Below are 15,797 nucleotides of genomic sequence, written 5' to 3'. Positions count from 1 at the left end.
AAGGAATGATCTTTATGAGCTCAGATCTGCAATAATAGAATGTATCATCAACCATGTCCCCATATCTTCCCAGGTCAGACAGTCCTGATTCTTCCCTGCAATAAGCCAGTTCACTCATAGCCTGCACATATATGTCTGGTTCAGAGTAGTGCACTGAATTTCCTTTATTTTTGTCATTTCTTCCCTTTCCTAACTCGAAATGACTCATTTGTTCTGAACAAGAAAATACCTGCTCAGAATGAAGTAGGAGAGCATCAGGTAGATGTCTGCTCATGGCAGATTCAATCATTCATACTAATGTCTTCTCAATAATTAATTTGGATCAAATCCAGACCTGGATTTCAACTTCAGTAGACCTTTTCTAGACTGTAAGCTTGACGTGGGCAGGGAATGTATCTACCAACTCAATTTCATTCTACTCTTCCAAATGCTTAGTACAGAGCTCTGCACATAGTATGCACTCAATAAATACCATTGATTGATTCAGAAGTGCCTATCATATATGTATATGCATTTATATATATATATATGTTTGTTATAACAAACTGATAATAGGTACTGCATTTCCTTCTAACAGGAAGTAGGTATGGTATTTACTATGTGCCAACGACTGTAATAGCACTGGAGTAGATTCCTAGACTTTGGGCGTCTCTCGTTGGACACAGTGGTCCAACCACTAACTAGACTGTAAGCTTCTTGAGGGCATGAATCATGTCTGCCAACTGTATTTTCCTCTTCCAAGTACTTGGTATAGTGCTCTGCACAGAATGAGTGCTTAATAAATGCCATCGATTGATTAATTGCAAGACCAATCTGATCTCCCATTTTATACTTAAGGCATGTTTATATTCATAAACTAACCAACTGATGAAGTGTCAGAAGGCTCCTTGCACAATATTAAGCACTTACTATGTGCAAAGCACTGTTCTAAGCACTGGGGGATACAAGGTGATCAGGTTGTCCTACGTGGGGATCACAGTTTTAATCCCCATTTTACAGATGAGTTAACTGAGGCACAGAGAAGTTAAGTGCCTTGCCCAAAGTCACACAGCTGGCAAGCGGCGGAGCCGAGATTAGAACCCACGACCTCTGACTCCCAAGCCCGGGCTCTTTCCACTGAGCCACGCTGCTCTATCTAAAATGCCATGCTGAAAACCATGATTCATACATTATATGCACTTAATAAATGTTACTTTTGGTGCTGATTGCTGCCATTTGTCAAGGCTATTGGTTGAAATGAAAAGGAGAACAGAAATGCTGGAAAGAACATTGAGTAGTTTAATTCAATGTCCTGCCTCTACGGAGCACTTGCTTTACTTGAGGCCACAGAAAAGTTGATGGCTTTGATACTAAAAGACTTGAGAGGAGATGGCACCTCTTTCTTGGCAAGATAGCTCAGGGACCCACAGTTCTCATAGAAAGGAATGCCTTCTAAATGTCTAACCTCAATTTTTCCCACTTTAAATAAAGCCCTTGTTTTAGGAACAAAGAAGACATCAACTGCTCATAACCACCCATCCCGTAGTCAATTAATTTAGTTTTTTCTCCAGATTTTGTCTTCTCCAGATGACATAAACCAATTCCATTATTTTTTTTCTTTTGAAGATCCTTGAATGCAAGATTTACAAATCAGGTTGCTGCCATTCAACCTTCCATTTTCTTAAGAGTTAAAGACATGGGTCTCTCTTCTTTAGTAAGAGAGTATACTGATGCAGTTTTGGTCCTCTTTATAATCTTTCTATACCATTTGTCCCACCTTAAACCATGGACAGTGTAAAGATATATTAGGTTGCAGCACTACAAGCAGTCTAACAAGCATAAAGAAAGTCCCATTCAACCAGTTTGGGGAAAAAAAAAAAAAAGACCCAACTCATTGCTGCTCACTACCAAAAGTTGTTTCTGGACTTGTCACTTTCAAAGAAGGATGAAAATATCTCCATTGGCTATTCAACAATTCTCTTCCCCGACTCTGAGAGGACTACCTAAATGAGTTCTTTTCCTGGCAGCTCAGCTCTCCTCCTGAGTGCAAAGAGAGAGAGGATTTTTTGATAACTAAAGGCAGAAGCCCTGGGGAAATCTTTGAGCAACAGGAAGGAATCAGGAATCTTTGACTAGGAGGGTCATCTTCATGACCTTCGAACATTCATCTTTCATATCCTAAGGTATTATGTTTTAAGGATGAGGAAATGATCAGGAGTTTTATCAGGTCATTTTAAAAAATGATGCAAAATAAATGGCTACACTGTGCTCCTTATTACTGATGATAATAGAAGATAATTAAAATGAATGATGGAAATTCAAAATTATTTCTCAAACTCCATTTTCATAATTACTTTTCATCCTCTCTCCCACCAAACCACATATCAGTTCTACTAAAAGAGCTCTGCTGGATGCCCATTCTCAAGAAGTGCGTGAACAAGGAGTGAAATTATGAAAATCTGGGCAGGAAGGAGAAGGACCCTTGATAATCCATGCAGTGAATCATTCGTTCCTGGATTATATCAATTTGGCTGTTACTCTCATTTAAGTAACTATAAATGGAACTACCAATAATGCAATGAAACTGTATGCAGATGCACATACTGTTCTTTTTATTTATTTGATTAGTGATATAATCTACATATTAAATATTCTATGTCATTCCCTGGCTTGCTTCTTAGATATTTTAATTTGAAAATCATCTAACATGTTTTCTACAGTCTCAGAGTTTGATTCTAAATTTGGAACTGTGAAAAGCACAGTATGAAGAAAAGAGAATAATGGCTTTTCAGAATCATAAATTTTGCCAAAATGGCTTAAAGTGGGTAGCCAGCAACTATTGAACCTGCAGTCACTCATGTAAAATTGTGATGAAACTATGCTGGACTATGGAAAGTCATTGGAAGAATAGGTGGCTTTATTTAGTTTCCTGTAGAACCCACCTAAAGATGCTTTTGTTTCCAATATTTGAATAGAAGCATACATCCCATAATCCAAATGCTACAAAGGCTGGATTACCTTAAACTAAATTTCAAGCATGACTAGACTGCTTTGCAAACCTGATTTCCTTGAAAATGGAAACAGTTAACATTGTGTTTATTCATGATATTAAAAAGTTTCTGAGGTGTAAAATGGTAGGTGTCATGTTAAGTACTATTGCTGAATACCCTTTTCAGTAAAAACAAAGTCCTCTGAACCCAATTGGCCTTCCAGCCTTATCCTCAGTCTTATTATGGAATCCATGAAGCATACTTACATGCTAAGACAAAATCTAGACTTTCCCCTAGAAAGATTCTCTTGCCTTTTACTGATTTTAATAAAGTATATAGGAAGGGTCTTTTTATGCCCTGTTTCTCAGGTTTGGCCTTCTTTTAGCACAGGCAGCACACTATATTTCTCTATTAAGAATTTATGCTGTCTTGAACGTAGTGATTCATTCTTTCACTCCCTGTTCTCTTAGAATTGAAGATGGGAAGCAGTGTGGTCCAGTGGGAAGAACATGGACCTGGGAGTCAGAGGACTTGGATTCTAATCCCAACTCTGCCAGTTGCTTGCTGTTTGACCTTGAGAAACTCATTTAACTTTTTTAGGACTCAGGTTCCTCAACAAATGGGAATTTAATCCTCCTCCCTTTAACTGAGACTTTGAGACCCACATGGGACAGGGACTATGTCCAACCTGATAAATTTGGATCTACCAGATCTTAGAAAAGTGTTTGACTATAAGCTCACTATGAGCAGGAAATGTGTCTCTCACAAGCTCTTAGTACAGTGCTTTGCACACAGTAAGGGCACAAAAAATACAACTGAATAAATGAATGACACACAATAAGCACTTAACAATCACTATGAAATAATACTAAAAAAAATTCTGCATAAGTTAGAATCCAATACTTCTCCAGTGATTCAACTGCCTGAGAAGCTGCCACATGATAATTTTGTCTTAATGGTACCTATATCCAAAACATAATAATAATAATTGTATTTGTCAAGCTCTTATTTTGTGAGTACTAAGTGCTGAGGTAGATATGATGGAATTACATTGAACCTAGTCCCTCTTTTACATTGGGCTCCCAGGAAAAGGGGAAGGGAGAACAGGTATTGAATCCCCATTTTACATTTGAGGGAATGGAGGCCCATGAAGTTAGGCAACTTGTCCAAGTTCACACAGTAGGCAAGGATGGTATTAGAAGCTGGGTCCTCTGACTCCCAAGCCAGTGCTCTTTCCACTAGGCTATGCCACTTTCTCAGCCACAGTCCTGGGAAAGGCACAAACTGGTCAAGCATAATCTGTCCCCACCTCTGTCCCTCCATCCATTAAATCAAGTTGTCCCTTCTAACTAGAACAAAGTGTGGTCCCTTATCTAATTCTGCCTCCAGTCCTTCCAGATTTGTAAAAGTCCAAAAATCTACCTCTTTCAGCAGGTTATTCCCTGCTCTAAAAAACCACACAGCATATAACCATTGCATATAACCCAGCCTCGTCATCATTAAATATACAGTTTTCAAAACCTCCAGTGGCTGATTAGCTTTCTTGGCACCCTCTAAGATGAGATGCACACTCAGTTCTTCTATAAAGTGGGGGTTGTACTCCTGATTTTTATGGTATACTATGTGCCAGGCACTTTATTGCTAGGGTAGATACAAGCTAATCAGGTTGGACACAGCCCATGTCCTCCATTTTACAGATGAGATGAGGCACAGAGAAGTTGTGTGACATTTCCAAGGTCACACAGCAGACAAGTGGTAGAGCCAAGATCAGAACCCAGGTCCTTCTGACTCTCAGGCCCATACTCTATCCACTAGGCCTCACTATGGAAAACCCCCACTGAAGTATTCAAGGTACAAATCTTTTGTTTCAGGGACATGGGAGCATAGTAATTACCATGTGTTAATCCACTCCAATCATGTTTTCAAAATGAATATCACTTTAGGAAGGCCTCTCTTTCATGCTATTTAATGTGATGAGCAACTGGCTGAGACTCAGAGAAATTGGAGTAGCTTTGAAGTTTAAATGGGAAGGAAATTGGTTAAAATTTTAATTTGAGTAGCAAACTTTGGGCTTATCCAAAACTGACCCATTTAAAAATGCATCAGAAAATATAAACATGAGAAAATTAATTGCTATAATGAAATGAATAATAAAACAATTCACTGAGACTCAATTTTGTCTCTCCCACCTATTCCGCATTCATGTCCTACCTCTGGCCTGAAACTCCCTCCTCATTTCATATGCGCAGACCACTATTCTCCCCATTTTCAAAACTTTCCTAAAATATCTCCTCCCATAAATCTTCCAAGACCAACTCCTCATTTCCCCACTCTATTTTGTCCTCAATTCTGCATTGCCTATGTACTTAGGTAAGCACTATGATACTCACCCTACCATCAACTCCACTGCACATATGTATATATAGCCTATACAATGCAATAATGAAAAATTTTTAAACGGTTCTGAAAAGTAGATTCCATTCACAGATGTTTTATAAAAAAAAATTGCCTTCAATATTATCCATGGATATTCTAATTAAAGGTAATTTATGTTAGCCTAAAGAATATATGTGCATTCTTATATGAAAACACACATGAAATCTCTAATGTAAAAGTGGACATGTCTATTTTGTAACAAGCTCTTTTATGAAAAGCCCCTCATTATCTGGGGGCAAGAGGGGGCTGGGTGAAATAGGGACCTATTTATGACTTCAGGTGAAAAGATAGGTTTCGAGAAAAAAAAAACACAAAAAAACTATTCAATGTGATGCAAAACATATTTAGGACTGTGACAACAAATCTATCATTTGAAAGGACATTGTTTCATTTGAAAGCCAAGCAGCTATTAGGTTCTGGTACTCACTCATGTTTGACACCATTTTCAGGTGAACAGGTCATTTCTTTCTAAACTTGCTTGTACAGTATCCAAACTGGGTTATCAGATAAACATCCTCTAATAACATTTTAACAAAAACATGTAAATGAACATATTCATTATGGAAAAATTGGGTGCAATGTCTTGGACACTGCAGGATAAAGTGTAGGCTCAATGTGCTTTTTTACTAATGTTTTCCTTACTGTCCTCTCTCTCTCTATTCTTTCTAATGTATATACCTTTACATGCTCAATGGGTTGATACTTATGATAAACCTAATTGGGGGAATTGAAACAGTCACTTCTTCAGGACCAGTTGAAAGGTTGAATGAAGGTTGTAGGGACACTTGCTCCCAAGGAGTATCACTGGGTGGTTCTCTGTTTCTCTTAATAAGGAGATAAAATAGTTTACATCTCAAGGAGAGTTGGGAGCCAACACTTTTCTGCAACCTAGAAGAGCAACTCCTAGGTTCATGGGTTTTTCTGAGCTCATCTGTCTCTGAAGTTAGACAAATAGTTAAAAATTTGTCTTGGCAGACAGACAATTTTGATAATTTCAAAGGCTGCTTCTCTCTGCAATTTCTAAAATTTTATGAACAGAGCACCTGAGGCAAATTTGGTCCCTTAATGATAAAGGAATTATATATGTCAACTCATGGATTAAGTACCTAAAATCAGGGTTTTGCTCCCACAATTACAGCATATGAATATGTACTTAGAAGTATTCCAAAATAACACATTAATAATCATAATTATTATTATGGTACTTGTTAGGCACTTACTATGTGCCAAGCACTGTCCTAAGCACTGGGGTAGATATGAGTTAATCAAGTTGGACACAGTCCCCATCCCCAGTGGAGCTTACATCCTTAATAGCCATTTTACAGATGAGGTAAGTGAAGCACAGGAAAGTGACCTACCCAAATTGACACAGCAGACAAGCAGCGAAACTGGGATTAGAACCCAGGTCCTTTTCTCAGGTCCATGCCCTATCCACTAGGCCATCCTGCTTCCCCTTTTGCAAGAACTGTTATGATAGCACATTTGGTCCTATCAATCAATCAATCCATGGTATTTATTGAGCACTTAATGTGAGCACAGCATTAAACTCAGCACTTGGGAAAGTACAATATAACTAAGTTGGCAGATGTGTTTCCTTCCCACAAGGAGTTTACAGTCTAGAGGAGGAGTAGACATTAAAATAAATTACAGATATGTACATAAGTGCTGTGCGGGAAAATGAGGCTGGGGAAAATGCCAAGCGCTTAAAAAATACAAATCCAAATACAAGTGCAATAGAGAAACAGTGTGGCTTAATGGATAGAGCATAAGCCTGAGTGGTCAGAAGTTCTAATCCCACATCTGCCATTTCTCTGCTTAGTGACTTTGGGAAAGACACTTAACTTCTCTGTGACACAGTTACCTCACTTGTAAAATGGGGATTAAGACTGTGATTCCCATGTGGGACATGGACTGTGTCCAACTTGATTAGCTCATATCTACCCCAAAATTTAGTACAGTACCTGGCACACAGTCAGCACTTAACAAATACCATTAAGAAATGGAGAATAGGCAGGAAATAGGGGAAATGAGGGCTTGCTGAAAGCCTCTTGGGGAAGATGTGATTCTAATGTGCCTTTAAAGCTGGGAAATCTGTCAGATATGAAGCAGCATGGCATACCAAGTCAGAAGGAGGATGTGGGTTTGGTGTCAGTGGTAAGATAGATAGGACCTAGGTACAGTAAGAAGGTGGTTGTTAGAGAAGTGAAGTGTGCAGGTTGGGTTATAGGAAATCAGTGAGGTAAAGTAGAAGGGAAGGGTTCATTGAGTGCTTTAAAGCCAATGGAAAGGAGTTTCTATTGACGCAAAGACAGATGGGCAACCAATGGAGGTTCTTGAGTAAGGGGGACACCTGGACTGAACTTTTTTTTGAAAAATGATTCAGGCAGCAGAGTGAAGTTAGGGTTGGAGAGGGGAGAGACAGGAGGCAGGCAGGTCAGAGAAGAGGTTGATTAAGTAGTCAAGGGGGGAATATAAGGGTGGATTGGTGTGGTGGCAATTCAGATGGAGGGGAAGGGTGGATTCTAGAGATGTTGTAAAGATAGAACTGACGGGATTAGTTGACAAATTAAATATATGGATTGAATGAGAGAGACGAGTCAAGGGTAATGCCAAGGTTACTGGCTTGTGAGATAGGGAGGATAGTGATATTGTCTACAGTGATGGGAAAAACATGAGAGAACAGGGTTTGAGTGGGAAGATTAGTAGCTCTGGTTTGGACATTTTAATTTGAGATGTTGCTGGGTCATCCGGGTAGAGATGTCTGAAGGCAGGAGGAAATATGAGATAGAAGAGAAGGAGAGGAGTCAGGGCTGGAGACACAGTTTTGAGAGTCATCTGTTTAGAGATGGTAATTGAAGTCATGGAGCAAATGAGGAGAATAGTAGGAGAATAGTAGGGTGCCAAGGATTGAGCCTTGAGGAATTCCCACAGTTAGAGAATCGGAGACAGAAAGAAGCTTGAAAAAGAGAGTGAGAAGGAACATCAAAAGAGCTAGAAGAACCAGGAAAGGACAATGTCAGCAAAGCCAAGATTAGATAATTGTTTCAAGAAGGGAGTGATCGATAGTGTTGAAGGCAACTGAGATGTTGAGTAGGATTAGGATGGAGGAGAAGACATTGGTTTTGGCAAGAAGGTCACTGGTGACCTTGGAAAGGACAATTTCCACCAATCTGGTGGAAGGCAGATTAGAGGAGATCAAGAAGAAAATTGGAATAGAGGAAGTGGGTGTAGACAAATCACTCTAGGAGTTTGGAGAGGAATGATAGGTGGAAGATGGGGCGATAACTGGAGGGTGACATGGGAACTAGCGAGGTATTGTTTAGGATAGGAGAGACAGCATATGTTTGAAAAAAGATGGGGATAGAGGTGGGGGAGGTACTGGAAAAGTAGTGGAGAAAGGATTTGCAGTATTTAATACAAGAAAAATGTCCTACTAGCTCTTAAAGGAATAAAACCAGAGTAAAAATAAAGCCTATAATAAATTACATTGGGCAGTTTAACAGCTATTTCTCAAATTTTTCAATTCATTATCCAGCTATACTGTTGACGGAATCAACAATATATGAAAATATACCACAGGAATATAAATATATATATATATATATATATATTCACCAAGTAAGGGGATAGCTGGTGATTTCAACTTGACATTTACTGCCTTCTCTCCCCCAATCTAGATCATATTAACTTTCATTATATAAAAAGGCAACAGATCTGTCACTCCCTTAGGAAATAGTATGTAGCAGGGATGTCAATACCTGACTGTGGAGGTGTTAAATCTTATAGCCTGCATTTTACGCATTGACTTTATCTAATTAATTATTGAACTGCCAAAAAAACAGGTTTAGAAATTGAAAATTCAGGTTCACTTCCAGGAAAAGGATTAGCATGAAGTCACATAGAATTGGGAAATACCTCTATAGGTCTATCCCTCTTTTTTTGCATTGACTCCAGACTGAATCTGAGCCAGCTCAATAAGAGAATTGTCCCCTATATTAAAAAGATACCTAAAAAGATACGCTACAGTCTTTCTTGAGTTTTAAGAGATCCTGGGTATTTACATGCTAGATTGTAAACTTCTTGAAGGCAGGGGGATCATGTCTAACTCTCAGGCACTTATAGTTCTTGGCACACAGTAGGGATTAGCTAAACATTATCAATGGATTGAATCAACAATATACAGGAAAGTACACAGGAAAAGATGCTGCCTTAATGGCTCCGTTTACAAACCAATAATTTCAGTAATTTGGATACACAAGAGTACAATCAAAATAGCTAGAACTACTGCACATAATTAACACGCAACCACAAGATACGGACAAGTTTGAACTCCCTCCAATTCCTTTCAGAATCAATGAATGCCCCTGAAATGAAAGCCTTTGGAATCTATTTCCAACTTTGCAATCTACATTCACTGCTGATTTTACATCATTTTTGCAGGTCTGAATTACGATAGCCCTCTTCCTGTTACAGAAAAGGGCCCAAAGAGATGCTTCATTTCGTGGCTGCAGACTGCATCCAGTTACTGGGTCTCCTAAAGTGATGTACTCAGTAATGTGTAAGAAGGACATAACTACTTAACTCTACCCTGGTTTACAATAAGAGAAGAATTCATCAACCCTGCTGCTGAGGTGATGGACTGCACACTCCTAACCTTGTTCTACCATCTTGAAATACATTCTGTTGGTCAAAGATGGATAGAGTGCAGGCCATCATTGTGATTATACAAACAGTTCATGCACGTGCCTAATTTATAGTGGTATCCGAAATCACTCCTTGGCCGGGAGGCAGAAAATCATGGGTGTCTAATGAAGAACCTGCTGATTATTAAAAATAAATGAAAGTCTACCTAGCTATATAAACCAAATAACATATGTATGGAGTACCAGAAATAAGAGAAATACTTCTCCAAAACCACTACTGGTCAAAAATATCACTACTTCCAATTTTTTATTGAACCGCTTCACCCAAAACATTTGAGAGTAAGAAAGGTAATTGATGACAAGGAGTTTAAAAAGAGGTTTCTCCAAACAACCCAAACTTTATGCGATTTTCTCACTGACAACTCAAAAGCAGGTTGCTGGTTCTTTAGGTCAAATTCATCAGAGAGAATAAACTTGCATGGGTTGCCGAGTTTTCATTCAGAACAAATTTTTCTCCTAGTAGAGATTGAGCTTTTGTCAGAAACTGAGCTACAGTATCATTTTACACTAAAAAGGGGCCAAGTCATTTGAGGAATAGACTAATAAAATAGATCAAACTGGTGCTGGAAGTGCTGGGTTTGGTAAAATTCAGAGCAATTATCCCTTCCTACTTAAATCATTTTGTTTGAGAAGGAAATTCAATCTTACTGCTTCTGATTCATTTGGACATCAGTTCAGAAGACTGATGCTCTTTATAAAGAGCTATATGGTGCTGAAGAAGCTATGTTGCTTTCTTTATGAGAATAATAATATTGGTATTTGTTGAGCGCTTACTTTGTGCAAAGCACTGTTCTAAGCACTGGGGGGATACAAGGTGAGCAGGTTGTCCCTTGTGGGGCTCACAGTTTTAATCCCCATTTTACAGATGAGATAACTGAGGCACAGAGAAGTAAAGTGACTTGCCCAAAGTCACACAGCTGACAAGCAGCGGAGCTGGGATTAGAACCCATGACCTCCGACTCCCAAGCCCGGGCTCTTTCCACTGAGCCACGCTGCTTCTCAATCTTAATCTTAAAGTACTGTTGGGTGTCATCCCATTGTATAATAATCAAATACTGTAAACCTTCCCAAAGATTTGTGTTCAATTTTAAATTTGGAAAGCATCAACTTCATAACATGTATACCATCTGTATACTGTTCAAATTATTTGACTGAAAATCAAGATATTGGGACACTATACCATACTTTCATGACTTTACCAGCTTCTTGTTTGTCTAGAAGAAGGGAAGGGGAAAGAAAATCATTAATATTTATTGAGTGCTTACTGTGTGCACAGCACTGAGATGAGTGCTTGGAGAGTACAATATAGCAATATAACAGAGTTTGGTAGACACATCCCTGGCCACAACAAGTTTACAGTCTAGATGGGGAAACAGACATAAATAAATACTTTATGGATATGTATGTAAGGGCTGTGGAGCTGGGGGTGGTGAATGAAGGGAGCAAGTCAGGGCAATGGAGGAGGGAGTGGGAAAAGAGGAAATGAGGGATTAGTCAGGGAAGGCCTCCTGCAGGAGATGTGCCTTCAGTAAAGCTTTGAAGGGGCAAGAAATTGTCTGTTGGATATGAAGAGGGAGAATATAGGCCTGGCCAGAGACAGGATGTGGGGAGAGGTCAGCGGCAAGATATATGACATCAAGGTATAGTGAGTATGTTTACATTGGAGGAGCAAAGTCTGAGGGCTGGGTTGTGGTAGGAGAGGTGAGGTAGGAGGGGGCAAGGTGATTGATTGAGTCCTTTAAAGCTGATCATAAGGAGTTTCTGTTTCCTGCAGAGGTGGATGGGAACCACTGGAAGTTATTGAGGACCTGGGAAACGTGAATTGACTACATCTGTAAAAAAAAAATGCTCTGGGCAGCAGCATGAAGTATGGACTGAAGTGAGAAGAGACAGGAGGGATGGAGTTCAGCAAGGAGACTGGTGCAGTAATCAAGGTGGCATAGGATAAGGGCTTGGATTAACATGGTAGTGTTTGGATGGAGAAGAAAGAGCATATTTTAGCAATGTTTTGAAGGCTGAATTGACAGGATTTAGTGATGAGTTGACTAGAAGTGAGGGTATCAAGTGTCCCAGCATTCTGAAATATCCAAGCTCTAAGTTCCAGTATGCTGTGGGACCTACATTGAGCATGTATTACCTAAAATGTGAAAGTCCAGACATTTAAAAGGAGACAGAGCAATTAGGGGTTGCTTCCAGGAAGAATCATTAGTTTAGCCAGGGCAGGCCCAAATTCCAGGACACTTTGGTCCATTTTAAAAGTTATCTAAGAGTTTCTCAAACTCTGGGACTGATGCAAAGATTTTAGGATGCACGGTTACACTCCCCATTTGAAATTCTTTTTTTTTTAGTTTGAAAAATGAACTAAAATGAGCAATCTGAGGAAAATCTAAATAGAAATCAAAGAAAAGGAGTGATCCTCCCTCCTTCCCCTTTTATTATTTGATTTACACATTTTTAGCAATGCCCTTGCACACCTGATGCTCTTCAAGTCTGTCCAGCAATAAAACTTAAAATTCTCTCAGGCCCAGAGAGGCAGGACACTTCTAAAATAACAGGACATGATAAATCAGAGGGTGATAATCATCTATATCTCCTAAATGTGTTTTGCTTTAAGCTGACATTTTGCATCTCATAACTAAGCGATCATTACTATACCCTGGACAAGTTCAAATCTTTTTCTAGTGTAGTTAGAGGTTCCAGGTCTATCTATGTCACTTACTTGCCTGATGCATGATTTGGGGAAGGTCACAACCTCAATGCCTCACTTTTCTCATCTGTAAAATAAGGATTTTAATACCTACCTTTTCTCATCTCACAGGGATGTTGTGATAACATACATGATCTAAGTAACATGAAAGTGTTTTGGGAACAAAAATGTTATATGCTAGTCAAGGTATTTTTATTAAAGGAAAGAGATTGTTAATAATTTTTTCTTATTTTGATTTAGAATTACTCTGAGTATTTTAAATAAATAATGCATTTTTGCTTTACTTTTTTTCATGAATAGAATTATTTTGTGGATAGGGAAAGTGTCTACCCACTCTGTTGTATTGTACTCTCCCATGTACTCAGTATAATGCTCTGCACAAGGTAAACTCAATACCATTTATTAATAGCCTAAGTTATTTTTGGTGGCATTTTAAAGCCAAATAAACACATGAAAGGATACTCTTCCTTCAGTAAAATAAATGAAGATTGCTTTTTCTCTGACATCACCTTTTCCCTCAATTTCAAAAGGATTTTGGTAGGGAACTTCAGTGTAGTTTCTATCTCTGAATAGAGTTATGCATTTCAATATAATTCAGGAAAATGTTAATGAGAAATAATTCATAACTGCTGTGGGAGTTCTCATATACATCAGAAATTCAGGCATCTAGAAATATAACCTAACAATAGCAAAAACACCCTCCGAAATAGATTGGCTTTTTTTGCCACATGAACGGAAGATGACTAATAGTACATTATGCTTTCAAGTATCTCTTACTGACAGTAGGAAGTCCAATGCAGAAAGCTGTGAGTGGTATCATCTTTGGAATAGAGAATAATATCAACATTGTGCTATTCTTGCTACTCACATTTGCAGATTTGTCCCTTTTTTTTTTTTTTGCTTAACACAATAGTACTCCCTGAAAATTCTAGTTCTTCAAGTGGATTACTTTGTAATCATTTTGTGCCATGTTTATCTAGTCCTGATCCAGCATGATCAGGATACATGTCAGGATAGTACCAAATTTTGTTTTACTCACGGCTGGGGAAATGAACTCACATTTTCCTCCATTTCCCTCTTGGATATCATCACTGTCTTGCTACATGAATCTATTTAAAACTAGATATGTATACATACATATGAATGTACATATCTTTGCACTATATGAAACATGAATAGCAAAAGAGGAGAAAAATGAAAAAAAAGTGAGCATTCCATCTCTTGAGAAACAACAAATTTAAGCAACTGGAAAACTTTTTTACAATCAGCTGAGGCAGTATTACAAAAAAGTTGACAATTCAAATTGTATTTGTTTATAGAGGCTGATCAGGGGAGAAAGAAAATTATTTATTTCCTTTTCACTGGGCAGCCTCAGAACTTTAATCTATAGCTTATGAAAGGGTGCAAAAGGAGCTTGAATATTAGACTGAGCTTAATTATACTTAATGTGAATTATTCAAAAGTGCAGGCAGAGAGACTAAAAATTTATTTCATACAAAGACGCTTGACATTTTAATTGGTCCTTCAGAAAAGAGACAAAACAATTTCCTCTCAAGAAAATTTACATCTCCCCCATCAAAGCAGAAGCCTCAGTCGAGCAGAACTTCATTACCAAGATTAATTATCACACCAGTGTCTGCCTCATCAGGTGTTCAGCCCAGGTGAAAGGCAGAATGCAAAGTGACGACTGACAGAGTTCCCGAACATACAACATTGATTGTAACAGGAAAAAAAAAATGACAGATTGAGGCCACTATACCTTGGTCATTAGCCATTTTGTCAGGGTGCTCCACTGTGGAGGAAGAAAAAAAAAAGAATAAAAAAGATAATATCATTAGACTTTGACAGTTCCCAGTAGGCAAGCTGACATATCAAACAAATAATTTTGTTAGCAGGTTTTCATATCATGATATGTTGCCCACTGCTTTTGAAATGATACGATCATGTCTAAAAGGTGGTATTTTGCCATAGCCTTTTCAAAGGAACTCTTGAGAAAAAGGAAGAGTGAACTGTGAATCTTTACTTTTAAAGTTCATTTCCTCCTTTTTTGACCCTTCCCCCCTCATCTCAAAGACTGGCAAAATTATTTACTTCTATTGTTCTTGTGAACATGAAACCAGAATGAGCCTCAAGAAAGTTTAATTAAGGGTAGATTTAATAGAAAAAAAAGTGCAGTTACAGAGTAATTATCACCGTTAGATTGAAAGTTAATCTGACAGATTCTTGCATTGTTTCTCCTTCTTATGAGTGTTTAACCAATTTGCATGATGATCCCTAATAAAAGGAAGCTGGAAAAATCATACTATCTAAACTGAACTTGTTAACACTTTAAATTCCACTGAAACCTTCAGCCGCTGAAGTCCCAGATAATATACAGCCATGAGGTTAAAAACTTCTCTTTCTTCACTTTTGGGAAAAAACCCCCAACCAACTAGTCTTCCAAAAGTCAGGCATCTTTTCAGTGGACAAAATGTAACCATAATTGAAGACATTTATATTATTTGTTGATAATAACAATAGTAATAATAGTATTCATTAAGCACTTATTAAGTGCCAGGCACCGTACTAAGTGCTGGGGGGGTATACAAGCAAATCGGGTTGGACAGTCCCTGTCCTATATGGAGCTCACAGTCTCGCTCTCCATTTTACAGATGAGGTAACTTGAGGTACACAGAAGTGAAGTGACTTCTGCAAGGTCACACAGCAAAAAAAATGGCAGAGTCAGGATTAGAACCCATGACCTTCTGACTCTCAGGGCCGTGTTCTATCCACTATGCCATGTCAAACACCATTCTAAGCACTAGGGTAGATACAAATTAATCTGGTTGGAAACATTCTCTGCCCCATGTGGGGCTCACTGTCTAAGAAGGAACAGATATTTAATTCCCATTTGACATTTGAGGAAACTGAGGCAGAGATAAATTATTTACCCAAAGTCACACATCAAGCAACTGGCAGTGATGGGAGTAGAACCCAGGTCTC

The 15,797-nt window shown here is 38.4% G+C and overlaps 1 protein-coding gene across 1 annotated transcript in view; it reads right to left on the bottom strand.

Annotated features, from left to right (window-relative positions):
- Positions 1-15,797, bottom strand: part of DCC (DCC netrin 1 receptor) — a 644,354-nt gene that overhangs the window by 81,808 nt on the left and 546,749 nt on the right. The window contains 1 exon segment of the mRNA XM_039911321.1: positions 14,575-14,607. Coding sequence (XP_039767255.1) covers positions 14,575-14,607 — 33 coding nt within the window.

The sequence above is a fragment of the Ornithorhynchus anatinus genome, chromosome 3, assembly GCF_004115215.2.
Source record: "Ornithorhynchus anatinus isolate Pmale09 chromosome 3, mOrnAna1.pri.v4, whole genome shotgun sequence".
Lineage (NCBI taxonomy): Eukaryota > Metazoa > Chordata > Mammalia > Monotremata > Ornithorhynchidae > Ornithorhynchus > Ornithorhynchus anatinus.
Note: the sequence above shows the minus strand (reverse complement) of the source record. Positions and strands in the feature narration are given on the sequence as shown.